The sequence below is a fragment of the Myxine glutinosa genome, chromosome 7 (assembly GCF_964187855.1).
Source record: "Myxine glutinosa chromosome 7, kmMyxGlut1.1, whole genome shotgun sequence".
NCBI classification, from domain to species: Eukaryota; Metazoa; Chordata; class Myxini; order Myxiniformes; family Myxinidae; genus Myxine; species Myxine glutinosa.
Genome location: NC_136267.1, coordinates 122,523,624 through 122,551,123, shown reverse-complemented (window position 1 = coordinate 122,551,123; position 27,500 = coordinate 122,523,624). Strand labels below are relative to the sequence as shown.

Sequence of the window (27,500 nt, the reverse complement as noted above, 5' to 3'; positions counted from 1 at the left end):
AGATTAGCAGGTGAGAGACATTACTTCCATAGGCCTTGAAGCATTCCGTACATCTCCAGATGCAGGTCCATCCATTCATCCCTGATGGATTTAGAAGCAGGTGAGAGAGGCGTCCTCCTCGCCAGTGTATATGAGATGGGCTGGACACTTGGTGCGGATGGGGGAAGAGAATGGCAGAGAGCGGATAGGTCGAGGGAGAAAGGTAGGAGGAAAAGAGGTAGACCATGGTTGATTTGGGAGGATTGTGTGGAGACTGTAGAGGGATATCAGTAATGTGGGAGTGGTTGGAGATTGGAGAGAGTTGGCTGAGGACAGAGGAAAGTGGAGGAGTATCGTGGTCAAGGCAGGGCAGAAGGTTGGTGTAATTGGACCTCACACTTTATAAAGGGAAGAGAAGAAGAAGAAGTTGTCTCTGCAAGGCCAGCCACCACCTAAATTAACTGAATTTGAAATTGAAAATTAACTGAAATCAGCCACCACTGAAATTCACTTGCAGAGTTGAAAAAAGTTTACAATGTGTAAATTTGATTTAGATACGTATAGGCCTACATACAAATATGGGCCTATATGTATATCTACTTATAAGTGGCCACAAAATGGACATATTGTAAGAGGCGGGATATAGTAGAAGCCATGAAATCTTTTATTTCGTTGTTTTACATCTTTATTACATTCAATTTGTAAGGAGCACGACTTGATACAGAGTTCTCATTCGACACACAATCTTAAACGGATGTTCCTCAAAACCAAAGCAATTCTATGCCTTCTTAAAATGGCGCTTCACAGTGACTCCTTCATATGTCATTGTCTGTTGGGAAGACACGACACAAGCACGCACCATTGCATAGAACCTTTTTGAGCATTATTTTATTGATTCAGATTTATTGAGGACATTCCTCGATAATTGAGAAAATGGGTGGTAAGTCCAAATACTTAAATTAATCAATTGTATGCAGAGAAAAGTGAATGTTTTAGTCTGATCTCTGATGAAATTAGTTTAAGGAGGTTAGGGAGTACATCATCCAACTTAGGATAATTTATTGGTCATGTGTTCACTAAGGGATATCTGTCTGTATATCTGTCCCCCAAATATTCCTACAGGTCGCACAAGATCTCCCTGCAACCCTCTTATGGTTAAACTGCCAAAGTCTAGGCTCTCTGGTCACCTTCACTCCTTCATTCCTCTTTTCTCCCACCTCTGGAACAAACTCCCCCACTCCCTTCAATCCCACTCCTCCTCCAGGGCTTTAAAACAGCTGTTCACCACCATCTCTTATCTTCCCCCATCGAAAACCTTGATCTTTTCTACCCCTGCTAATTCACCCCATATACACTTTTTTTGAAATTCCATCTTCTTTCCTGAAAGTCCTTGCAGTGTCCATATGTTTTATACCTCCCCCACCTACCCCCAAGCCCTCTCCCTCCCACAGTTCTCTCGATGTCCCTGCTCTCAAATGTTGTGTTTGTGTCCTTCCCCATCTCTCCCCATCTTGTCCACCGCTCCCCTTATTTATGTGTTTTATGTGTCGGTTTGACTTTTTGTGTGATTAATGTTAGCTTTTTCACGAGCCTCGATCTTGTATACAAAAAAAAAAAAAAAAAAAAGGGAAAATTCAAATAACACATAAAATTGTGCAGCTGTTGACCTCATCATCATCATCACACAACAATTTACATTCCTTTTCCTCCCCCAAAACCCCACTAATAGCTGACAATTATCCTTTCCTCCTCTTCCTTGTATTCAGGTTCTACATTCACCTCTCTCACATGCAAAGGATCACTTAGAGTGAAATGAAGGTAGTTAGATCGTTACACCTTACCTGTGTCATATTTCCTCCTTGTATTTCCCTTACAGTGACGATGTCTTTCTTGTTGTCCTTCCGTGTGAATCGTCCAGTCAACTTCCCTTCTTGCAACTCCCAACAACCCTGGAGGTAGAGATTGTGGAGATGTGAGGTGCCCTAAATCGTTGCAACAGAGGTAGCGAGCACACTTTTGAACTGTTTGGTGTGGGTTTGATTCCCGGGCTGACTGTACCAACTGGATGTTAAACTTGGCATCCTGTCTGTTAGCATTTGGTGAATGTTAAAGATCTCAACTGGAACCTTTCCCGGCCCAATATGCATGTGAATGAGAGAGCTGTAAATTGGTGCACATCTTATTACCCCGCACATGCGACGCGAAAAGCAGGGTTAAGCAATTGCCTCTGTATGGCCTGTCTGCAAACGTCAGTATATGATGGAGAAAGTAGCTTCATTTCAAGTGAATGTTATATTTTGAACACTGAATTCGTCCCGATCGCACATGCGCAGAGAGGAGTGATAATATTATTACAGTTGCCAAACAAAATTAATAATCACTCCAAACAGGAAAGTTGCTGTTTTGAAAGATGTCATAAAGAACACAAACGACAAGCTCGAATAATTAATGTAATGTGTTAAACAAGGTGGTGTAAAAGACGGTGCATCAACGGCGGTAAATTTCCAGAATGTTTTTTTTTCTAAAACCTTTAAAATCTTTATTTTATTTCAATTGAGCTTTATACTGGAGCACTGTAGAACACAAATCACCTTTTATACACTTTCAAAATCCTTCTGTTTCGCAGTACTTAGACTTGTTAAATGAGGTGGTGTATAAGACTACATCGACGGTGGTAAACTTCCGGAATGTTTTTTCCTACAACCTTTTAAAATCTTTATTTTACTTCAATTTAATTGTATACTGGAGCAATGTAGAGCACCAATCGTCTTTTTGCACTTTCAAAATCTTTCCGTTTGGCGATACTTGGAAAACATATTGTGGCATTTTACGTCATCATGAACAATCAAATTTGCGGCTCGTAGATCCTGCCCATGTCCTCGTTTCTCAAGACCACGTGGTATAAGGTGTTCTGTGCGCCAATTTGCATAGCAATCTTCAATTGATATGTTATAACTTTGTGGACATGCTGTTTGCATGTGGCATTTTGTGTCATTTGATAATGTGGAAGAGATGGCAAGTCATTTCAAAGAGTATTACCGTATATTCATCATTTTGCTATTATAAGGATCGAACCTTCATCAAACCTAAGGGTGTGGACAACACAGTATATTGAGTGCACCATTGTTGGAAATTTCTGTGGGTAGACATTAATCGTTAAAATAAAAATCGAAAATATTAATTGGACTCAGGATAATTGAGTAATATGTTTCTATGTAAATTTTGATTTATATCTACAAACAACTTGTATTTGCGAGAGTTTGTGGTCATGGACAAAAAGGCACCACCAACTACAGCCAGCAACTATCGATTATTGGTAAGGCTAAGGACCGATGTTTTTAACCATTGAGTGGGGGTCTTCATTTGTGTATGGTATATAGTCATGAAGGGAGGAAGGGGAGGTTTAGGGTGGTGTGGTGGGTCACCACATTATCCACAATAGATGGTGTGTGTGTGTGTGTGTGTGTGTGTGTGTGTGTGTGTGTGTGTGTGTGTGTGTGTGTGTGTGTGTGTGTGTGTGTGTGTGTGTGTGTGTGTGTGTGTGTGTGTGTGTGTGTGTGTGTTAGTTTTTAACCCTCAATAATAACTTGTATTTGTTGATGTACTCATCGAGCTTGGTAGCCAAAAGAGGCCAATTTAACTGTTAAACTGTAACTGTTGTAACTAACTGGTGAAGTGCCAAAGGAAGGGATACTTTGTGAATATAAATCTAAGTTTGGTCGTTATGTTTTTGATAAACATGAGGCGAGAGAACGTCATGGATAATAGACAAAACTATCAATTCTGATAACGTTCCATCTCTTTATTACGTATGCACGTGGGTCATGGGGGGTGGAGCTGCTATAACGGATATAATAAAATTGACAAAATGAGGTAACAGGAGAAAGACGAGGATGATGGAGTGTGTGGGAATGGGGAGAGAATGGAAATATATTTGGGATGATATCGATGAAGGGAAGGGAGGGGGCACACATGTACGGAGCAAACCTGGAGGGGGAAGAGAGGTGGTCAAAAATTCAGGCATATTTGCTTATGTAATAAATACTTGGTCCCTTATAAAGTTTTCAGTTTTTAAGGAAAGATCTTTTGGGTTTGGGAATTAATTTGAATGGTTGATTTGGATTTTATTGATGTATCAACATTTTCGAGGTTGGATTGGATTTGGCTGGTTTTGCTGAGAAAGTTTGCTGAAGACCATGGAGCCATTCCTTCTCAGGGTGGGCTAGTGCCACTGGCTGATAAATGGGAATATTGTGAGAGGCAGGATGTAGTGGAAGCCGTTTTGGAAAATACCCAACTGATTTTATTTTTTCATACGCAGCCTATGGCTGTTGGTTGCATCATTGCTGGGAACGTGGTTGTGCCGCTGATGCAGTGCCCCCTATTTCCAGTAAGCTAGGACTCATTTTTCCAACCTCGGAAGGACGACAGGCTGAGTCAACCCACCTGGTGCCGGCCATCTTAACCGTTGAGCAAACACCAGGCCTTACCCGGCTGATAATATTACTACACCGTCATGCCCTCACACTACGTCCATCGAGTCGAGGTTCGCGGCCCATGCAGTGGTTGAGATTTGGACGACCACCTCAAATTTGTGGAGAGATTTGGATAAGGTACCAGTGGGATCCTCGATGTCCACCGGCGAATATGTAAAAGCTGGCTTAAAGTACTATCTGAAAGGAACATAAAGTACATGGACACAAAGCACCAGGATGACAGTTTATAGTCTGGTTGGGAATGAAACGCAGACTATAGACAGTTCCACGGTGAGTTCACGACTTCTTAGCTAACCTGTCAGGTGGAAGTCATAACTACATGTTAAGGAATTATAATTTTATTTCTCATGATTACACAGTATTTATCATCATCTCACCTCCACCTCTGTCCCATCCGCTATAGTGCTCTGGAACATTTTCCCTAAGGAGAAAGGAATCTCCTTTGTGCGGAATGTGCTGGATTCTTTGACAATGAAGTTATCGCCGTCCTGTGTGATGGTGAGTGTGAGATTGTCATGTGCAGCTGCAGCTCGTTTCACCATGTTCATGCCTGCAAAGGGGGAGATAAGGTACAATGTTTGGGTGGGGCAGAAGGGTCCTCACAAGACTTGCAGTGTTGAAAGACATGGAATCATGCGAATGGGACGAAGGGGGTTTAAATAAGATAAGAAAAGGGAATATAATTGGTGAGAAGAAGAGTATCTGTGATCTATTTATCTATTATAATAAGTAGAGCTTGTGGGGCTGTAGCTATGTCAGCAATATTCACTCATTGATTGGTCGTGGCACCGACCAATCAGGTTTGCACGTTTTTCCCCTCACTCGTCAATTGGTCGTAGCATGAGGTGATTACATTGTTGGTGATTATGGTGCGGTGTCTTTATCACAGGCTTTCTTCACCTCGTGACTCATTCTGGTGATTACTATATCGATGTTCGTGCATTCATTTGGCTCCCCGGACACAAAGCGGCCATCCGTGTTCAGTGTGCCGGCACATTCGAGTGGGGATCCATGCTAATAGGATCAATAGGATTAACCTGCTCGGAAGCATTAACCTGAGAGTGGGGTCATGACTTGGTGAGAAAAAGATGTATCGTATTTAATTTTAAATTTTATGTTACATAGTTGGTAATAGAACCCTCGTGAACCCTGGTGTTGGGCTAGCGGCTAGGGTGCCGGCTTAGGATCCTAGGATCCTGGGTTCGAATCCCGGTCGATCGCTGAATTAACGCCAGGGGGGTTGACTCAGCCTGTCATCCTTCCGAGGTCGGCTAATTGAGCACCAGTTCACTGGTAATTCCCTGCTTGTCGTTAAAGGCGGCAAAAAGGGTTGGCGGCAGGAAGGGCATCCGGCCGTAAAACATTGCTTCAAAAAGGGGATCAAAAAACAACAACAACCACGGTTCCCGAAAAAGGCCAACCCCCGCTTTGTCGGGAATAAATGGCCTCTAAAGGTGGTTTTTGGCCTCTAAAATGGCCTCTAAAGGTCCAACCATCCAAAAACCCCGCTCTAAAGGTTTTTTTATAGTTGGTAATAGAAAAACCCCACATTACCTTAACCCTATCCTAAATTAAGCAAATACACAGAACTACCAAATTCACCAAAATGTGTCAGCACAATCTCTTCATTTCTGAAGCCAAAGCAGTGAAAGTATGTGGTCACATGCGGGTGTCTTCTGATACCTCGGAGATGGATGCCCCTGCTTTGCAAAATCCCAGGTCACCTGTGGGCAAGGTGTAGTACCTGTCAGCCCCCCTTACCAGGGTAACGGTCCGCAGCAGTGCGGTTTAAATGGCAGATGGCTCTGCACATCTGGTGGATGAGAGTCCATTCGACTCCAATAGCACGGGCGGAAGAGGGTGAATTCCCCAACGGCCAGCAGAGGGACGGAGAGGGCAACGCCATCATAGCCCGTGGAGACTCGAGATCATCATGTTTTTCACCCCTGTCTGTCTGTCTGTCTGTGTGTTTGTTTTTATGCCTCCGTTCACAAAGTCGCCGGAGGCATTATGTTTACAGGTTGTCCGTCCAGCTGTCCGTTTGTCCATCGGTCCGTCTGTCCGTGATAGGTTTTCGTTACCACGATAACTTGAGAACGGCTGAAGGGATCTTCGTCAAACCTGGTGCAAGTATGTATAATGATGTAAAGATTAAATGGTTCGATTATGAGGTCAAAAGGTCAGAGGCCAAAGGTCAGAGGTCATGTTAGGTAAAAATCCTGTTACCGCGATAACTTGTGAACCAGTGATGGGATTCTGACCAAATTTGTTACCATTATGTAGAATGATGTAAAGATGAACTCATTAGATTTTGGGGTCAAGAGGTCAAAGCTCAAAGTCTGTAATATGTCTAGAACTTGAGAATTGCTGAAGTGATCTCATTCAAACCTGGTACAGGTATGTATAATGATGTAAAGATTAACTGATTAACTGATTAGATTAATGTGGGTGGATGCATATCAGCCGACGTCGTGACGTCGTGACGTCGAAGAGTGCCGTTCTGGTTGATATTTGTTATAACTCAGCCAGGATTCTAATCACCGACCTCCCAGACTCAGACTCGGCTGTATTGACTTGTGACATCATATATACGCTTGTGACATGTGACATCATATATACTGCAAATGGCGTCCCCACAATAAAAAGCAGTGTTGCCTGATTTATAGAGACCAAATGATGATCTTGACACAGCTTGGCATTAAAACCGCATCGTCGTATTCCATTTCATTCATTTTTAATTACAGTTTTAATTTGTAACGGTAATTTGTGGACACTCAATCTGCTGTATATATGAATGAAAACAATCAGAATGAAATCGTACCATTCGAAATACTCAAAAGTACCGATAAATATGACGGTGAGAAGTCGAAGAGTGAATTGGAATGCATATTATTCCGATTGATTTGGGGTGATGGCAATATGGTAGACGTGTGGCTACTGCACGCAGAAACTTTGACATGGTCTTTGGTTGAGTAAATCTCATGATGTCACACCGCCAATAGACTGGAGCGGTACCTTGCATATCACTACAGGTAATGAGAGTCTGTGTGGAAATCCCTGCAAGTGGAATGGAAGCGAAACATTGCTTTTTCTTAAAAAATAGTTCATACTTTCTGGCCAATGTGGGGTTTGACCACACTAATATGGGTCTGTGGGTTTTCGGCAACAAAAGGGGTCAAATTTAAGGTAGTAGGTTGTAGACAGCAACCGTCCAGGGTGGTACTACCGTTCTGACTTAGGAGCGTTAAAGTGGTGCCCGGAACCATCTTACGCTCTCCGTGTCAGGATTGCTGGTCTTACTTTCTGTCTCACTCAAACTAAAGCTACCGGGCCTAGCTTCAACCTCTTTCTCGCAAACAAACACCTACACTTTTCATCATACACATTTCTTCTCTTTTATTTAAGGCCTGGCCTCCATGAGGGCTATACAGTCCGTGCCTGGAGCCTCCAACATTCAAAAAAAAAAAAAACTTGTGTCATTGATTGCGGGTGCGGGTTATTTGCCAGCATAGGTAACACACCTGCTTCACTATGAGTAATCTCAACGTGATGAATGACACACTGGAGGTTACCAGGCTTGCAGAACTTTGCAAGCCCACCAAAGGATTCTCTGCACAAGGGAAAATCGGTTCCACTCAGACTGGAGCCCTGATGAACACCGCACCTCCAACAAGTTGCTCGTTTCAAACTGGGAAATCGACCTGAGTGGAACAGCGAAGCATTCGCAATGGCGTCGGTGGCGTTCCTCTCTTTGACCTGCATGCTCTGTCTGAACCACCTTTGGAGGCCATTCTTCCCCGCAGAGCAGGGGTTGGCCTTTTTCGGGCACCATGGTCCTGTTTTTGAAGCGATGTTTTGTGGCCGGATGCCCTTCCTGTCGCCAACCCTGTTAGTCGCCTCTTGCGACACACACGGAATTACCAGTGAACTGGTACTCAATTTGCCGACCTCGGAAGGATGACAGGCTAAATCAATCCACCTGGTGTTAATTCAGCAATCGGCCGGGATTCAAACCCAGGATCCTAGGATCCCAAGCGGGCACCCTAACCGCTAAGCCAACACCAGGCTTATACCCCAGGCTTAAACACCAGGCTTAAACACCAGGCTTAAACACCAGGCTTAAACACCAGGCTTATACACCAGGCTTATACACCAGGCTTATACACCAGGCTTAAACACCAGGCTTAAACACCAGGCTTATACACCAGGCTTATACACCAGGCTTAAACACCAGGCTTATACACCAGGCTTATACACCAGGCTTATACACCAGGCTTAAACACCAGGCTTATACACCAGGCTTATACACCAGGCTTATACACCAGGCTTAAACACCAGGCTTAAACACCAGGCTTAAACACCAGGCTTATACACCAGGCTTATACACCAGGCTTAAACACCAGGCTTAAACACCAGGCTTAAACACCAGGCTTATACACCAGGCTTAAACACCAGGCTTAAACACCAGGCTTATACACCAGGCTTATACACCAGGCTTATACACCAGGCTTAAACACCAGGCTTAAACACCAGGCTTATACACCAGGCTTAAACACCAGGCTTATACACCAGGCTTATACACCAGGCTTAAACACCAGGCTTATACACCAGGCTTATACACCAGGCTTAAACACCAGGCTTATACACCAGGCTTATACACCAGGCTTATACACCAGGCTTATACACCAGGCTTAAACACCAGGCTTATACACCAGGCTTATACACCAGGCTTATACACCAGGCTTATACACCAGGCTTAAACACCAGGCTTATACACCAGGCTTAAACACCAGGCTTATACACCAGGCTTATACACCAGGCTTAAACACCAGGCTTAAACACCAGGCTTAAACACCAGGCTTATACACCAGGCTTATACACCAGGCTTATACACCAGGCTTAAACACCAGGCTTAAACACCAGGCTTATACACCAGGCTTAAACACCAGGCTTATACACCAGGCTTATACACCAGGCTTATACACCAGGCTTATACACCAGGCTTAAACACCAGGCTTATACACCAGGCTTATACACCAGGCTTATACACCAGGCTTATACACCAGGCTTAAACACCAGGCTTAAACACCAGGCTTATACACCAGGTTTATACACCAGACTTATACACCAGGCTTATACACCAGGCTTATAAACCAGGCTTATACACCAGGCTTATACACCAGGCTTATAAACCAGGCTTATAAGCCAGGCTTATACACCAGGCTTATACACCAGGCTTATACACCAGGCTTAAACAACAGGCTTATACACCAGGCTTAAACACCAGGCTTATACACCAGGTTTATACACCAGACTTATACACCAGGCTTATACACCAGGCTTATAAACTAGGCTTATACACCAGGCTTATACACCAGGCTTATAAACCAGGCTTATGCACCAGGCTTATAAGCCAGGCTTATAAGCCAGGCTTATACACCAGGCTTATACACCAGGCTTATACACCAGGCTTAAACAACAGGCTTATACACCAGGCTTATACACCAGGCGTATACACCAGGCTTATAAACCAGGCTTATACACCAGGTGTATACACCAGGCGTATACACCAGGCTTATACACCAGGCTTATACACCAGGCTCTGTTTGTCGAGAGAATATCCCTGAGCAGGACGCAACGCAAGGAAGCTCACCGCCATCTCTCCTTTGATCTTCTCTCAATATCGTCGTGCTGAACATCAGGTTCACAAACCTTTATATCTATGTGTGTCTCATCACTCAATGTCCAGTCACGTGGTTGCTTTGGTTTCCAAAGCCTCGACCTGTCTGGCCAAATATGGCTGCCTTCTAACCCATGGTGAGTTGCTCGTTAATTGCCCTTTTTCTGAGATTATCATCATAGTTCATATTTCTCCACTCTTGACTGAACTAACTTTGCAAATACTAAAGAATTGTATGAAAAACAAAACAAAAATAAACTCGCATTTACTGTACTCGGTTCTAAGTCCTATATAAAAAAATAAATAAAAAACCACCTTTAGAGGCCATTTTTCCCCGCAAAGCGGGGGTTGGCCTTTTTCGGGAACCGTGGTTGTTGTTGTTTTTCGGTCCCCTTTTTGAAGCAATGCTTAACGGCCGGATGCCCTTCCTGACGCCAACCCTTTTTGCCGCCTTTAACGACAAACAGGGAATTACCAGTAAACTGGTACTCAATTTGCCGACCTCGGAAGGGTATTGTAGTGCACATTGTAGTGCAGAAGGGTATTGTAGTGCACATTGTAGTGCAAAAGGGTATTGTAGTGCACATTGTAGTGCAGAAGGGTATTGTAGTGCACATTGTAGTGCAGAAGGGTATTGTAGTGCACATTGTAGTGCAAAAGGGTATTGTAGTGCACATTGTAGTGCAGAAGGGTATTGTAGTGCACATTGTAGTGCAGAAGGGTATTGTAGTGCACATTGTAGTGCAGAAGGGTATTGTAGTGCACATTGTAGTGTAGAAGCCCTATATCAAGAATAATTTCATCAACTATTCCATTAATCAAAGAACATTACAATAAAATACAGAAAATCTCATTTTTGGAACATTCTCTTTATCTGCTTTTGATGACATTTCTTGGACAATACAAACCCATTTTCTCGAGGAAAGGCCCATAGTTTTCACTCTTCTCCACCTTCCATGATCCACTGAATGCCATGTCTCTCTAAAAAAAAGGAAATGTCAAATAATTGAGAGACATCGATGGGCAAGTTCATTACTGTCCCCCAGATTGTCCCACAAGTGCTGGTGGTCTTACATTTGTGGTCCACTGTCATTAGAAATCGTGTTGTTTAACATACCTAATACGTAAATAGATGGATGCTTGCTATAGATGTGTTGAAGAGAAATTTCCCTTTTAGACAAAGTTTTTGTTTTTTTTAATTTCCTGTATAATACAGTACCGGCAAAAGTACCCGGCGTTGCCGTGCGGGGGGGGGGGGGGGGGGAGGGGGGGGGGAAGGGGAGGGGGGGAAGGGGAGGGACGGAGGCAGGGGCAGGGAGGGGGAAGGAGGGAAGGGGTTAGAGGGGGGGACGGAAGGGGGAAGGGGTTGGAGGAGGGAAGGGGTTGGAGGGGGGAAGGAGCAGGGAGGGGAGAAGGGGCAGGGAGGGGGGGAAGTGGTTATGGGGGGGGTGAGGGGGGAAGGGAAAGGGCAGAAGGGGGGGGGAAGGGGAGAGGAAGGGGGTTCATATATATTCTGGTGGGTGAATGTGGCGTTCATCACGTTTCTGAGTTGTGTGATGCCGATCAGGAAGAAGAAGAAGCCGTACTACCAACTTCGTGCACTTCCGGAATTGTTTGATTTACTTGTATTCAAATGTCTGGTGATTGTTTTGTATTTATTTATACGAATGTGTACTTGTATATAACTGTAATTAATTTTAAAAGGCTTCGGCACTATTGAGCGATTTTTATTTTTTACATTTTTTTTAATCCAAAAAAACGAACTGTTTTTTTCAAAAAAAAATTGCCTAAAACGCTCCCAGGCACTCACTGATGAACCTCTGAAAGTTTGACGAAGATCCGTTCAGCTAACTCTGAGAAAAATGGCGACATACACACAGACAGACATCTCTCAGGTCAGATCAGACAGGTCAGATGACCTTAAACCCACTCCAAGCAGATGATCCCTGGTGTTGGGCTAGCGGCTAGGGTGCCGGCTTAGGATACCTAGGATCCTGGGTTCGAATCCCGGTCGATCGCCGAATTAATGCCAGGGGGGTTGACTCAGCCTGTCATCCTTCCGAGGTCGGCTAATTGAGTACCAGTTCACTGGTAATTCCCTGTTTGTCGTTGAAGGTGGCAAAAAAGGGTTGGCGTCAGGAAGGGCATCCGGCCGTAAAACATTGCTTCAAAAAGGGGACCAAAAAACAACAACTACCACGGTCCCCGAAAAGGCCAACCCCCGCTTTGCGGGGAAAAATGGCCTCTAAACGGTGGGTTTTTTTTATTTTTTATGAAGAAACTGTGTATGGTGGTCACAATGTCTTGTCACCCCTTGTAAAAAATTGTGCCATTGCATTTGTGTGCAGATCAGATCAGAGTTCATTGGTTTCTTTTTTCCCTTTTTTTCAGATTGAGTGAATGTAACCGTGGGTGATACAAGCAATTACACCATTGAACAACGGATTGTTGTGTCTAGGTTCACGAACGTCCACAAACAGGGGAAACAATCTCCCGTTAGAATCCGCGATGAAGCTCACTCCAAGGGCCTTTCACTCACTCACTGCAGGCAGGTTGGTGGTCTTTCCGTCTTCTATCGACTCCTCTCCGGCCTTGCTCCCCCAGCTCTCTGGGCTCTGTCCCCCAAATATTCCTACAGGTCGCACAAGATCTGCCTGCAACCCTCATGGTTAAACTGCCAAAATCAAGACTCTCTGCTCACCTTCACTCCTTCATTTCTCTTTTCTCCCACCTCTGGAACAAACTCCCTCACTCTCTTCAATCCCACTCCACCCTCCAGGTCTTTAAAACAGCTGTTCACCACCATTTCTCATCTTCCCCATCCAAAACCTTGATCTTTTCTACCCCTGCTAATTTCACCCCCAAATCCACTTTTTTGAAACACCAACTTCTGTCCTGGAAGTCCTTGGTGTCCTTGTGTTTTATACTTCTCCCACACCCCCCCCCCCCTTCCCACGCCTCCTCCCCCCAAGCCCTCTCCCTCCCACACATCTCCCTGCTCTCAAATGTTGTGTTTGTGTGCTTCCCCTTCTCTCCCCATCTTGTCTTCCGCTCCCTATTTTTATATATTTTGTTTGTCTGGTTGATTTGTTTGTGAAATAAATGTTAGCTCTTTCACGAGCCTCGATTCAGTATACAAAAAAATAATAATAATAATAATAATAAAAAAAACACAAGTGAAGCACAGCGACTTCCAGCAACGAACCCGCCAATAATCCCCGATAAAAAGACATTTCTGCGTTGGGAGCATAAACACTTTGCAACCGGCAACATACAAGGTCTGCCAAGAACTGGAAGGCTATCTCAAGCAAAGGTCAGCATTGCGAATTTGTCGAATTATTTGTTTTGATAAAAGGCAAAGTCACAATATTTTTACAAGGGGTGACATTACATTGTGGCCACCCTGTACATGATTTATTAATGCTACCAGCTGAAGGGCCAATCTATGACAGAAACTTGAGTACAGTACTGTTCTTCTCTGTGATAGTTGCATTATTTAATCCTTTTCAAATTAAATTATTTCATGTGCAAACATATATGTTCACGTATATTTTACAATTGAGTTCTAGCTTCATTTTCTCATGCACCTGTGTCGTTGGAGGTATTGACTTATATAGGGTTGGTTTTCTAAGGCTGGGGCGCAGTGGCGTCGTCGCGTCCCCGGCACGAGGGTCGATTCTGAGGAAATCTTGTCTCATTGTGCACGCCTTCGTTTTACTTCCAAATTAAGAATCTGTTTCATTAATTGTTGTTTCCACACTGCGTCGAGAGCATAAGCGTAAGTATACCGCGACAAGAAGGGGGTATGCTGCGAATTTATGCGAGTTATATTGCGATAGGTATCGTCGAGTGAAGGGGTCGTGTTCGGGCCGTGGTCTTGCCTAGATGTAGGCCGCACCTCATTTTGTCGAATAAAGTGGTATTCGGGTGGTTCCGGTATTTGGGACCGCAGGGACGGAAAGTGCAGGTACGGGGTGCCAGTCACTCCCCAGCCGGCCCGCTCTGAAGGTTCGGATCGGGACACCGGGATTCATTCCGGTCGGCCCGGAGGTGGGGGCGCGGGGCCTGTCACGGAACGTCAAAACAAACGGCCTGCCGGGGCCGCCCAAAAGTCGGGCATGAGGGGCGCGTCCACTAATGGAACGCCTCTCGCTTCCCAGATCGAGGGCCACGTGGTCAGGAGAACCTCGTCCCTTCTGGTTGCCTTGCCGTCCCACCGTGAGCGCTGGTCAGGGTGTACTTCAAACTAAGCTTAAGTGTCAAGTGTTAAGTTCCTCCTTACCCTCGCAAGGGAAAGGCTAGGGTCAAGCTCTTCCAAATCTCCAAACACTAGAAATTGGACGTCTTAAATTAATTAATTAATTTGTTAATACATCTCAGTCGCCCGCGACCTCTCTAGCGCGGGCGTCGAACCAGTTCATTTCCGGTGCGGCCGGGCCGAGTATCGACCTGGCCGTGGCCGAAGCCGTTGGTTCCGCCGTAGCACGCTAACGCATAGGCTCGCGCGTCCCTGGTCCGCCGGGGCTCCGCGGGTGTCCTACCGTGCCTGGCGCCGCTATTCTCTCGACTTCCGGGAGTAGGTGCCGGTGCCCGGGGACGGATTTCGCTGTCTAAACATGGTAGCGCTAGGCCAGTGGGACCGCCGGGACCCACATGCACTCACAAGTTGTTATGCGCGTGGGCGGCAGTATCAGACCGGGGCGCCCAAACGCTCCCCGGCTAAAGTTCATCCTGAAGCGCCCACATTGTGCGGACAAACTCCACCCATTGGCCGGTCACACTGTGCCTATCGGCCGGCCTCGAAGACCGAAATTGTGTCGGTTACCGATCCTTCGGGTTCGGAACTATGCCACCCTGAAAATGGCTATGGCTAGCACACGCACCACCACCCGGCCCTACATTGGACAGTTTCACATATGCGATAACTACATTATAGTAAAACTAGAGCATGCCCGTACTATATATATATCTAAAATTATATCCCCCCCCCCCCCCTCTATTTACATGAAATGGTTTGGTCCATTCGCAAAGCCAAAGCGAACGGCTTGCGAGTACGGTGACAACCCCCCCCCCCCCCCTCTATTTACATGAAATGGTTTGGTCCAAAGCGAACGGCTTGCGAGTACGGTGACAATCCCCCCCCCCCCCTCTATTTACATGAAATGGTTTGGTCCAAAGCGAACGGCTTGCGAGTACGGTGACAATCCCCCCCCTCTATTTACATGAAATGGTTTGGTCCAAAGCGAACGGCTTGCGGAGTTTGGTAAAGAAATCGCCATAGCGTGCACAAACGCGCAGGAAAGCGAAAGAATCGCAAATTAGTTTTAATTAGTTTTAAAACATAGTTTAACGCCAACATAGCGGCAACATAGTTTGCCAACGTGAAATAAATGAATACGCTCTCAAATGTGCCGTCCGAGGCAGAGTCTGTTCGGCACGTTCGGCACACGTGATAGCTCGCTGCTCTCTGATTGGTTGAATCGTTTTTTGGACATAGCTCGGTAACTACTTCTCCGATTAATATGAAACCTTGAAAAGGCACATCCTCGGGTCCCCAGCAATATACCTGGCAAGTTTCAAGTATATCGGACCCGTGGTTGTCGAGAAACAGCGGTCACAGACAAACAAACAAACACACAGAGATTACTGGAATTATAGATAGACTAGGGCATGCCCGTACGTGGGTGCCCGTTCCTTGCCAAAAAAAAAAAAAAAACGCTACCCGTACGCTCTACCCCGCCCGTACGCCCGTACGCCCGTAAACAAAAAAAACAACGCTCTTCGCTTCCGCCCTTCGCTCTGACTGAATTGGGAGAAATAATGCGCATAAGAAATCGAGAAATTATTATTTTCTCCGGAAGAAATCGAATTACGAACCGTAATGGCGCACGCGCTCGGCTCGGCTCGCTCTCACATCGGCCACGCCTACGCAATAACGCGTTCTGTGATTGGCTGCCGGAAGTGCAGTCTTCACTGTCCGGAAGGTCGCAAATCGCAGTTACGATGAATGGCAAATTAGTTTTAATTAGTTTTAAAACATAGTTTAACGGCAACATAGTTTTCCAACGTGAAATAAATGAATACGCTCTCAAATGTGCCGTCCGAGGCAGAGTCTGTTCGCCACGTTCGGCACACGTGATAGCTCGCTGCTCTCTGATTGGTTGAATCGTTTTTTGGACATAGCTCGGTAACTACTTCTCCGATTAATATGAAACCTTGAAAAGGCACATCCTCGGGTCCCCAGCAATATACCTGGCAAGTTTCAAGTATATCGGACCCGTGGTTGTCGAGAAACAGCGGTCACAGACAAACACACAGACACACACACAGACACACACAGACACACAGAGATTACTGGAATTATAGATAGATTATAATGGAAAACGATGAGTTGTCTGTATCGTAGAAAAATTGGACAATGAACTTTCTCAACTGAATTTTGAGAGCAGTGTGTTTACCACTATGGGAGCAGAGGTGAAACGACATTTCAGGTATCAGAGAACTGAGGTGTGTGTGTGTGTGTGTGTGTGTGTGTGTGTGTGTGTGTGTGTGTGTGTGTGTGTGTGTGTGTGTGTGTGTGTGTGTGTGTGTGTGTGTGTGTGTGTGTTAGCAGGATGGCCTAGAGGTGTGCACACTTGTCTCTAAGCCGACTGTGTCCTTTGCGAATAGTAGGTGAGCTGTTGCCGGCGTCCTGGCCAATTTACAAATTCCTGCCCTGACTTCCTGTGTTGGAGTGGTGACCTGTCCAACATTGTAACCCCAGCAATACAAAGTGCTTCGGCAGCACGGGCTCTTTTATAGAGCATGGTTCATATATATATTGTTGCGGTTGGGAGAAATAAAGATAACCCCCCCCCCCACCCCCCCTCTCTGAGTTGCACCACAACATGTAGCCTCGCTTCGTACAGTTATCTCTTATTAAATGTAAGCATAGTCTCCTTTCCTGTGTAAGTATGTGTTGGAGCAGGCCAGTAAGTGTAGGCCTCAATTGGGCTAGAATGCCATGTGCTAGGGCCTGGAACAAGTCTGGGAAGGCCCGAGGGAGGAGCTACAGGGGAGTGGCCGGTAATCGACAGGCAGCCAATGAATGCTCAAGGGGAGTGACTAACAACGGCAGCCGGGGGAGGGGCTTGGAATATTCTGGTGGGACTCTGGGAGGGGCTATAAGACCCTGCCCCGGGCCCCCCGACCCAGTCGGAGCCAGTCGGAGCTGGTAGGAGAGTTGTGTCAATAGTCAGAGCTTCTGTCTGAGAAGTGTGTGAACAAACTCGTTCTGTGAACGGTCTCGCTCTTGCCCGCTGCCCCCGAACGATCTCCTCCGTGTTAAGCTCCCTCTGTCATAGAGAGGTGTGATCGAGAAATAGCACGAACTCTCCCTGTGCCCTGCGCTCTGCTGCCTGATAACAGCGCTTGCGAGGACGGTCCCTCCCGGGGCCACAGACGCCAACGAGCTCCCTGCACACATGCCGCGAACACCTCGAGGGACACGCCTGGCGAGCTGACCGGAGCAAACGGCGCCAAGGACGCGTTTGGGAGCGCGTACTTTTCCTTCCTTCTTTCCCCCGCGTGAGTGAGTGGGCCCTTGTCCGGGGATTAAGATAAGACTGATTAAATATCTGCTCTGTGTCTCTTTATCCTGATCATTGTAAATTGTATAATAAACCTGTGTTCTTCCTTCCATTTGGTCGTTCACGTCATTTTCCACCATTGGCTTCGCACTGTACGAATAAGACCGCTCAATCGGGTTCAATAAGAATTAACGGCACGAAGAGTCACGTGACACGCAAACCGCTCGGGCATATCAGATCAGCGTGACCCGTGCGAGGTCCAGTCCCCGTTCTCGTGGCGGCGTGTGTATCGAAGGTACTTAGGGAATCGACCAGATACCCTTCTGCACGCTCGCTATGGGAGTGGCGGCTCGGCCTCGTGGACTCGAAGCTCGAGGGGGAAAAGGGTTTAACCCTCCTCTGTACGTCGACGGGCTCGAGATCCGCAACAATATATATATATATATATATATATATATATATATATATATATATATATATATATATATAATATATATATATATATATACCAGAAATGCAGTACGTGGATGACGAGGAGGGACTCATGGAGAAGTCAGGGATGAAGGGAGTCGGGATATCAGAGTTCACAAGTCCAAAAAAAGGCAGGATATACATCAAAAGAAGGCAGAACAGGAGCAGGTGTCAAAGGTCAGAAGCACAAAGTAATTGCACCAAAGAAGGGAAATATATTTGAAAAATAAAATTATAATGAAAATTAATTAGTTGAACATAAACTGAAAAAATCGAACAATCAGAGATTGCAGATCCTAATCAGGACTTATTTTTAGTGGTGTTTGTGTGCTGGTGTGTTATGTAATTAATATGTTCCAATATGTAATTAGTGTGTAGTGAGTAGACGTCGTCACGTTCCAACTGTACGTATTTAAGACATACTCACATTTCAATAGTACATAATTAATGAACATACTCACGTTCCAATAGTACGTAATTAGTAGACGTAATTACATCGAAATCATAAGTAATTATTAAAGATATGTTCTGTGCAGACAGACAGACAAAGAAACAAGCAGTCACACACCAGTGCTTGTGGAATCAGTTGCTGCAACCTTGACCATGGGACCTCAATAAACAATAGGCTTGTAAGCTTTTGATTGGTGAACCAATTCAGTTACTCAACATGCAAATTTTGTTCAAATTTCAAGTCGATGGCAAGAAAATTGACGATTTGTGACGTTGATATTTGACCTCAAACAATACACTTCTCCCAATTGCCTAGCTCTACCAGATGGTTACGTTTCGTGAAGATTGGTGTGGAATTGTGACCTGTAGACGAATGACATGCATACATACATACATACATACATACATGCATACATACATACATACATACATAGGATTACATACATATACATATATACACACATACATACATACTTGCATACATGCAGTGCCTATGGAAAGTCTACACCGCCTTTCAAAATTTTCACCTTTTGTTGCCTTGTAACCTGGAATTAAAATGCATTAAATCAGACTTTTTCCTCCTTTATTTACACATCGTAACCCACAACTTCCAAGTGAAAAATATATTCTACAAATTTCAGAAAATTTATTAAAAATACAAAACTAGATGTCCTGGTTGGATAAGTGTCCAGCCCCTTATATCAAATGTAAACAAGAAAGAGCAATCAGAGATTGCAGACCCTCGCCAGGACTTGTTGTGGTGTCTTTTTAAAATGTTTTTGTGTTAAAAAAATATGGCGGCCGGACCACGTGACCAATGATGCCATCATTATTATTTTTCTCCACCAATTTATCCATAGATAACGCTCAAGAAATTTCATCTTGATCGATGGAGTTTTGTACTTGTCGAATTATGATATCATAATGGAGGCACCTATGACATCATCATTAACATTTTATTCCACATGAAGAGTTCTTTACAATGAGCCATGTCTCAATATTTTCTATGCAGCGCTTTTGGAGATATAGAGGTGCAAAGCTTTTTGTTTTTTTCCCAAGATGGCGCCCATATCACCTGACCTATGACGCCATAATTATCATTAAAAATTCTACAGGAGGAGGTACACCTATGGTGAAAATTTCCTGTCAATCAGACCAACGGTTACAGAGAAAATCATATTTATTCTGTGCGGACAAACAAACAAACATACATACAGACAAGACAGGCAAACAAACGGACTCAAATGCAATACCCTCTCCTCTGGCGAGGGTAATTAGCTCATGTGTAACCAATCACCTTCAAAATCACATACCACGTTAATTGGCCTCCACCTGTGTTAAATTGCAGTGATTCTGATTATTTCAGAATAATATCAGATTATTTCAGAATTTGTTCCTGCAGGTTTCCTCTGCTGGGTAGTGCATTTCACAGCAAAGTCTCAACCATGAGCACCAACGAACTTTCAAAAGACCTCCAGGATAAAGTTGTGGAAAGGCACAGATCAGTGGATGGGTACAAAAATATTTCAAAGGCCATGAATATCCCTTGCAGCACAGTCAAGACAATCATTAAGAAGTGGAAGGTGTATGGTACCACCAAGACCATGCCTAGACCCTCCAAATCCCTCCCTCCAAACTGGATGACCAAGCAAGGAGGAGACTGATCAGAGAGGCCACCAAGACCCTGCCGAGATCAGGCCGTCCCTCCAAACTGGATGACCAAGCAAGGAGGAGACTGATCAGAGAGGCCACCAAGAGGCCAATGGCAACTTTGAAAGAGCTACAGGCCTTTATAGCAAAGACTGTGCATGTGACAACAAAATCACAAGCACTCCACAAGTCTGGCCTGTATGGTAGGGTGGCAAGAAGGAAGCCATTACTCATAAAAGCCCACCTTGAATCCTGTTTGAGGTATGCACAAAAACACTCCGGAGATACTGAAGCGATGTGGCAAAAAGTTTTGTGGTCTGACGAAACCAAGTTGGAATATTTTGGTCTAAATGGAAAATGTTAGGTTTGGCACAAACCTAGCACAACACAGCACATCACCCAAAGAACACCATCCCTACTGTGAAGCATGGTGGTGGCAGCATCATGTTATGGGGATGTTTCTCATCAGCAGGGACTGGGGCACTTGTCAGGATAGAAGGAAAATGGATGGAGCAAAATACAGAAAAATCCTCGAGGAAAACCTGCTGCCCTCTACAAGAAAGCTTAAATTGGGACGGAAGTTCACCTTTCAGCATGATAACGACCCGAAGCTCACAGCCAAAGCTACACTGGACTGGCTAAGGAATAAAAAGATAAATGTCTTTCAGTGGCCCAGTCAGAGCCCCGATCTAAATCGAATCGAAAATCTGTGGAATGACTTGAAGATTGCTGTCTATCAATGCTCCCCATGCAACTTGACTGAGATTGAACAGTTTTGTACAGAGGAATTGGCAAATATTGACAATGAATGTGTGCAAAGTTGGTGGAGACCTATCCCAACAGATTCACTGCTGTAATTGCTGTCAAAGTATTAACTCAGGAAGGTCGACACAGGGTAATAATTTTATCTATACTCTAAGCCATAAGGTGTGTGTGTGCGTGCGTGCGTGTGTGTGTGTGTGTGTGTGTGTGTGTGTGTGTGTGTGTGTGTGTGTGTGTGTGTGTGTGTGTGTGTGTGTGTGTGTGTGTGTGTGTGTGTGTGTGTGTGTGTGAGATAATTATAGAATTGAAAGTGGTTGGGCCAATCTGCACGAAATACTTCCTGGGTTACAATGAATTGTGCAGAGCAAGCATTGATCACAATTTGTTAAAGTGTAGGTCACATCCAGGATCAGGTCATGGGCACAAAATAAACCGCCCTCTCCCACCCCCATCACCATGACGATGGGGAGACGATTTACAATTGTCTTCTGTACTTGTGGAATAGACCAGGTGGTTTAACCACTGATCCCCGCCTGAGGGAGAGGCCATGGACACCATGTTTCGGTCCCAAAGAGAGCGGGTATTACCAGTAGAAGTAAAAGGAAAAGATGGACAAACGTGAAAGAGGAAAAATGGGGAAAATGAACAAAAACCAAAAGTATGCAAATGTAAGCGTTGGGCTGGTAAGATCGTCTAGAGTTCCGCACACTCGTCTCTAAGTTGCAGAGCCTGGGTTTGAATCCTGACCCGGCTTCAAACTTTCATCTCGGTGTTTCACAGACAAGGCGATTCATCAATGCGTGTCCTGTCCCTCCGATGTCGATCAACGGGTGTCCCGTCTGCCGGAATTAGTTGGTGGTCGTTAAAGTTCCCACGGTGTTCTTCGCAAAGAGTAGGCGACCGATCGCCGTCATCCTGAAGGAATTACAAATTCCTGCCCGCACTCCTTATTTTTTTTTTTTTTTTTTTGTATACAGAATCGAGGCTCGTGAAAGAGCTAACATTTATCACACAAACAAATCAAACAGACAAACAAAATATATAAAAAGAGGGAGCTGTAGACAAGATGGGGAGAGGTGGGGAGGCACACAAACACAACATTTGAGAGCAGGGACATCGGGAGATGTGTGGGAGGGAGAGGGCTTGCGGGGAGGAGGCATGGGAAGGGGGAGGGAGGTGGGAGAAGTATAAAACACAAGGACACCAAGGACTTCCAGGAAAGAAGTTGGTATTTCAAAAAAGTGGATTTGGGGTGAAATTAGCGGGGGTAGGAAAGATCAAGGTTTTGGATTGGGGAAGATAAGAGATGGTGGTGAACAGCTGTTTTAAAGACCTGGAGGGTGGAGTGGGATTGAAGAGAGTGAGGGAGTTTGTTCCAGAGGCGGGAGAAAAGAGGAATGAAGGAGTGAAGGTGAGCAGAGAGTCTTGATTTTGGCAGTTTAACCATAAGAGGGTTTCTTGCAGATCTTGTGCGACCTGTAGAAATATTTGGGGGACAGAGCCCAGAGAGAGCTGGGGGGGGGGGGGGGGGGCAAGGAATTTGAGAGTAAGGTTTGGCCAGGCGGTGCGTGAAAAACTTGGGGGCAAAAACTTCCATTTGTAATGTCATCCTGTGTCCCTCCCTTCCATCCACATCTATTTTACTATCATATACACCTTGTCTCTATCATCAGTTCTCTCTCTCTCTCTCTTGATTTGGAGAAGGGTTCACGCCTGAAACGTCGCTTCACTCATCACCAGGTCAGTTTGCAAACCTCTCCAGCATTGTGTTGAGAAAACTAGTTTCATTGTCTTTCATGATTTTCACTTTGTTAGAACTGATGTTCTTTAACGATATGACTTTTTCATCTGTTCGGCTATGAACTCGGTGATCGCCCCTTTATGTGAAAAATAAAAAATACTCAACATAACATAACATAACGTGGTATAAAGTAAAAAAAATACCCAACATAACATAACATGCATCAAATAAAAAAAATACCCAACATAACATAACATGGTATAAAATAAAAAAATACCCAACATAACATAACGTGGTATAAAATAAAAAATACCCAACATAACATAACATGGTATAAAATAAAAAATACCCAACATAACATAACATAACATGGTATAAAATAAAAAATACCCAACATAACATAACATGGTATAAAATAAAAAATACCCAACATAACATAACATGGTATAAAATAAAAAAATACCCAACATAACATAACGTGGTATAAAATAAAAAATACCCAACATAACATAACGTGGTATAAAATAAAAAATACCCAACATAACATAACATGGTATAAAATAAAAAAATACCCAACATAACATAACATGGTATAAAATCAAAAATACCCAACATAACATAACAACGTGGTATAAAATAAAAAATACCCAACATAACAACGTGGTATAAAATTGAAAATACCCAACATAACATAACATAACGTGGTATAAAATAAAAAATACCCAACGTAACATGATGTGGTATAAAATAAAAAATACCCAACATACCATAACATAACATGGTATAAAATAAAAAATACCCAACAACATAACATAACATGAAAAATACCCAACATAACATAACATAACGTGGTATAAAATAAAAAATACCCAACATAACATAACGTGGTATAAAATAGAAAATACCCAACATAACATAACATAACGTGGTATAAAATAAAAAATACCCAACATAACATAACGTGGTATAAAATAAAAAATACCCAACATAACATAACATGGTATAAAATAAAAAATACCCAACATAACATAACATGGTATAAAATAAAAAATACCCAACATAACATAACATGGTTTAAAATAAAAAATACCCAACATAACATAACATAACATGGTATAAAATCAAAAATACCCAACATAACATAACATGGTATAACATAAAAAATACCCAACATAACATAACATAATGTGGTATAAAATAAAAAATACCCAACATAACATAACGTGGTATAAAATAAAAAATACCCAAAATAACATAACGTGGTATAAAATAAAAAATACCCAACATAACATAACAACGTGGTATAAAATAAAAAATACCCAACATAACATAACGTGGTATAAAATTGAAAATACCCAACATAACATAACATAACGTGGTATAAAATAAAAAATACCCAACGTAACATAATGTGGTATAAAATAAAAAAATACCCAACATACCATAACATAACATGGTATAAAATAAAAAATACCCAACATAACATAACATAACATGGTATAACATTAAAAATACCCAACATAACATAACATAACGTGGTATAAAATAAAAAATACCCAACATAACATAACGTGGTATAAAATAAAAAATACCCAAAATAACATAACGTGGTATAAAATTAAAAATACCCAACATAACATAACAACGTGGTATAAAATAAAAAATACCCAACATAACATAACGTGGTATAAAATTGAAAATACCCAACATAACATAACATAACGTGGTATAAAATAAAAAATACCCAATGTAACATAATGTGGTATAAAATAAAAAAATACCCAACATACCATAACATAACGTGGTATAAAATAAAAAATACCCAACATAACATAACATAACGTGGTATAAAATAAAAAATACCCAAAATAACAACGTGGTATAAAATAAAAAATACCCAAAATAACATAACGTGGTATAAAATTAAAAATACCCAACATAACATAACAACGTGGTATAAAATAAAAAATACCCAACATAACATAACGTGGTATAAAATTGAAATACCCAACATAACATAACATAACGTGGTATAAAATAAAAAATACCCAACGTAACATAATGTGGTATAAAATAAAAAAATACCCAACATACCATAACATAACGTGGTATAAAATAAAAAATACCCAACTTAACATAACATAACATGGTATAACATAAAAAATACCCAACATAACATAACGTGGTATAAAATAAAAAATACCCAACATAACATAACATGGTATAACATAAAAAATAACCAACATAACATAACATAACATGGTATAAAATAAAAAATACCCAACATAACATAACATAACGTGGTATAAAATTAAAAATACCCAACATAACATAACATAACATGGTATAAAATACCCAACATAACAACATAACATGGTATAAAATAAAAAATACCCAACATAACATCATGGTATAACATAAAAAATACCCAACATAACATAACATAACGTGGTATAAAATTTAAAATACCCAACATAACATAATGTGGTATAAAATAAAAAAATTCTTCTACTCATTCATCAAACTCTTACAACATGTTAATAAATAAACCCAAAATCACGTCGCCCCACCCTGTCATTAAACACCCCCACCCCGTCATTAAACACCCCCACCCCACCCTCACATCCCACCTGACCCTTAGCTGACCCTAGACCTTCCCTGACTCCACATCCCAGACCATACAGATAGCGGAGTCTGCATTGCAATCGGGTTTGCCGCGCTGCGCCAAAACACTTACCGGTGATTGTTCCGTATGGCCAGAATGAGGGGCAGGTGCACAAAAATCTGGTTATATATTCCCATCAGGGGGAGGGACTGCTGGACAAGGTTCAACATGGGAGAGATTCGGTTGGAGGGAGGATATTACCTCCTTAAAATGTTATCAAGGGTTACGTCACTTCATCCCAAGAGAGAAAGTGACATTCAGAAAGGAAACTCCCTTTAGACACTTTGTGTAGATGAGTTTGCTGGAGTCTCGGTCGCTTGGTCTTTACAAAGATCCTCAGGTATCATTTGCAATAGCACACCTTTGGCCCGGTATCCTGGCAAAACTCAACTTAATGTGTTGTTGACGACTAGTCTATAACCACCTCTGAGGCTCTGTGAGGTTCTTTGCTGTGAATTGCCAAAAGGATCCAAGTACAGGTAGTGGGAACAAAATGGAAACACCTGGTTAAATGAGCAACACCAAGCAACGTTTTCCACACAGATGTGGCCCATGTGTTAATTAAGCAAATAACATCCCAGTATGCTTAGGGTCAGGTATAAAAATGCTGCGCAGGCCTGATTGCCTATAATTATGGCTAGCAGGTATACCAGAGGTGACCCACCAATTCTCCCAACCACAGAGCACCTGTGGTCGCCCATTGGATTGATCAGCATGACACTGATGCTTACCATGTGTCATGGCCTTCTCAGTCACCAGATCTGAACCCAATCAGGCATTTATGGGATATTCTGGAACCACACCTGAGACAGCATTTTTTACCTCTGCCAAACAGGTGTGAGTTGATTGACTTCCTTGTCGAAGAATGGTGCCGCATCCCTCTTGCGGAATTCAAGACGTTGGTGGACTCTATGCCGTGGTGCATACCGGCCTTGGTGGCCACATGTGGTGGCCTAACACCATATGAAGTGACTTTACATTGGTGCTTCCACTTTTTGTCCACTACCTGTATCTCTCTGTGTCAATACAGATGTGAAAATTGCACTTGGTTTTTACTTTATTGTTATTATTTTAATTTTACAACAACATTGTGCTGAGTTTTGTATTGTGCTAGGTGTTAGAATTTGTATGAGAAAATGTAATCCAAGAGAAATGTCTGAGGTAGGATAATACACCTTTTTAGGTAGCATGGACATGGTATGCACAACTACGAGTAATTGCAGGAGCACAGTGACCTCTAAAGGGATAAGATAGTGGTGTCTGTGGAACTCGTATGTCCATTGAGACAATCTTTTGTGTTCCTGGTATGGTGTTTGCACAAATCCGGGAAAAAAAATCCGATGGTCACACCCACGTCATGTCAGATCGAGACAAACCATGTGCAACAACATGCATCTTGTACGTGCTTGGGCAATGGACAAGACATGCCTGTTTGTACCTGAGCAGTGCAACCGGATGATAAATGGATGAAATCAAAACAACTTGATTGTGGTATGCTAACCGCCGTGGGAAGCAAGTAGTCATCGACATTTCGCACATTAGGCCTTCGTCGGGGCAAAAGAGGGGGTGAGCTTATCTTTTCCTTGGCATACCTCAATCAATGTTCCGCCAATTCCACCGATTGTTCTACCTGTCCGCCGATGCAGGTGGACACTCGCCTTCACCAGCAAGACCAGTTGTCTTCATTCAACTGGATGACGTACCCATTATTTGCTTCAGTTCTGCTCTTCTCTTCAAGAAGCAACAACCTGTCCTGGACTCCTGGATTCTCCTGGACTCTGTGTCCTTCTCTCCTGACAAGGTGGAGAAGTTTTTGTCAAACCTCGACTTTATTCTGCAAATGGACCAGACGGCATCAGCCCACGGGTCCTAAAATCCTGCTCTGCCGCTCTATCTCACCCTCTCTCTGTTCTTTTCACCCTCTCTTTTGCTCAATGTCATCTGCCAGCATCTTGGAAATCAGCAAACATTACCACTTTACACAAAAAGGTGCAAAAACAGATCCTTGCAACTACAGATCAATCAGCCTGCTCCCAAT

The 27,500-nt window shown here is 43.3% G+C and overlaps 1 protein-coding gene and 2 long non-coding RNA genes across 4 annotated transcripts; 2 read left to right on the top strand and 1 right to left on the bottom strand.

Moving 5' to 3' along the window:
• Positions 1–622: 622 nt before the first annotated feature.
• Positions 623–25,627, bottom strand: FABP2 (fatty acid binding protein 2). 2 transcript variants are annotated; one of them, XM_078782241.1, is made up of 6 exons: positions 25,535–25,554; positions 19,119–19,189; positions 11,064–11,136; positions 4,853–5,025; positions 1,821–1,928; positions 623–808 (listed from the first exon to the last, which is right to left on the bottom strand). In XM_078782241.1, the coding sequence occupies exons 2-6, from the start codon at positions 19,122–19,124 to the stop codon at positions 758–760; spliced, it is 411 nt and encodes a 136-aa protein (XP_078638367.1). In that variant the 5' UTR covers positions 19,125–19,189; positions 25,535–25,554; the 3' UTR covers positions 623–757. The 2 variants fall into 2 exon arrangements, with proteins under 2 accessions (XP_078638367.1, XP_078638368.1); XM_078782242.1 differs by lacking the exon at positions 19,119–19,189 and having other exon boundaries at positions 25,535–25,627.
• On the top strand, positions 13,434–17,003 carry LOC144892827 (uncharacterized). The gene is made up of 2 exons (XR_013623973.1): positions 13,434–13,468; positions 16,769–17,003. It is a non-coding gene; the product is annotated as an uncharacterized LOC144892827 (long non-coding RNA).
• Positions 22,598–26,506, top strand: LOC137431485 (uncharacterized). Its single transcript, XR_010985277.1, has 2 exons — positions 22,598–22,796; positions 26,298–26,506. It is a non-coding gene; the product is annotated as an uncharacterized LOC137431485 (long non-coding RNA).
• Positions 26,507–27,500: the final 994 nt, after the last annotated feature.

Excerpts from the sequence above, each read along its gene's own strand:
- FABP2 (XM_078782241.1), bottom strand. Across the intron at positions 5,026-11,063 it reads GCCTTTCCTCGAGAAAATGG|GCATGAACATGGTGAAACGA; the intron begins GTTTGTATTGTC and ends CCCCCTTTGCAG. Across the intron at positions 1,929-4,852 it reads CGGATGGGACAGAGGTGGAG|GGTTGTTGGGAGTTGCAAGA; the intron begins GTGAGATGATGA and ends CTCTACCTCCAG.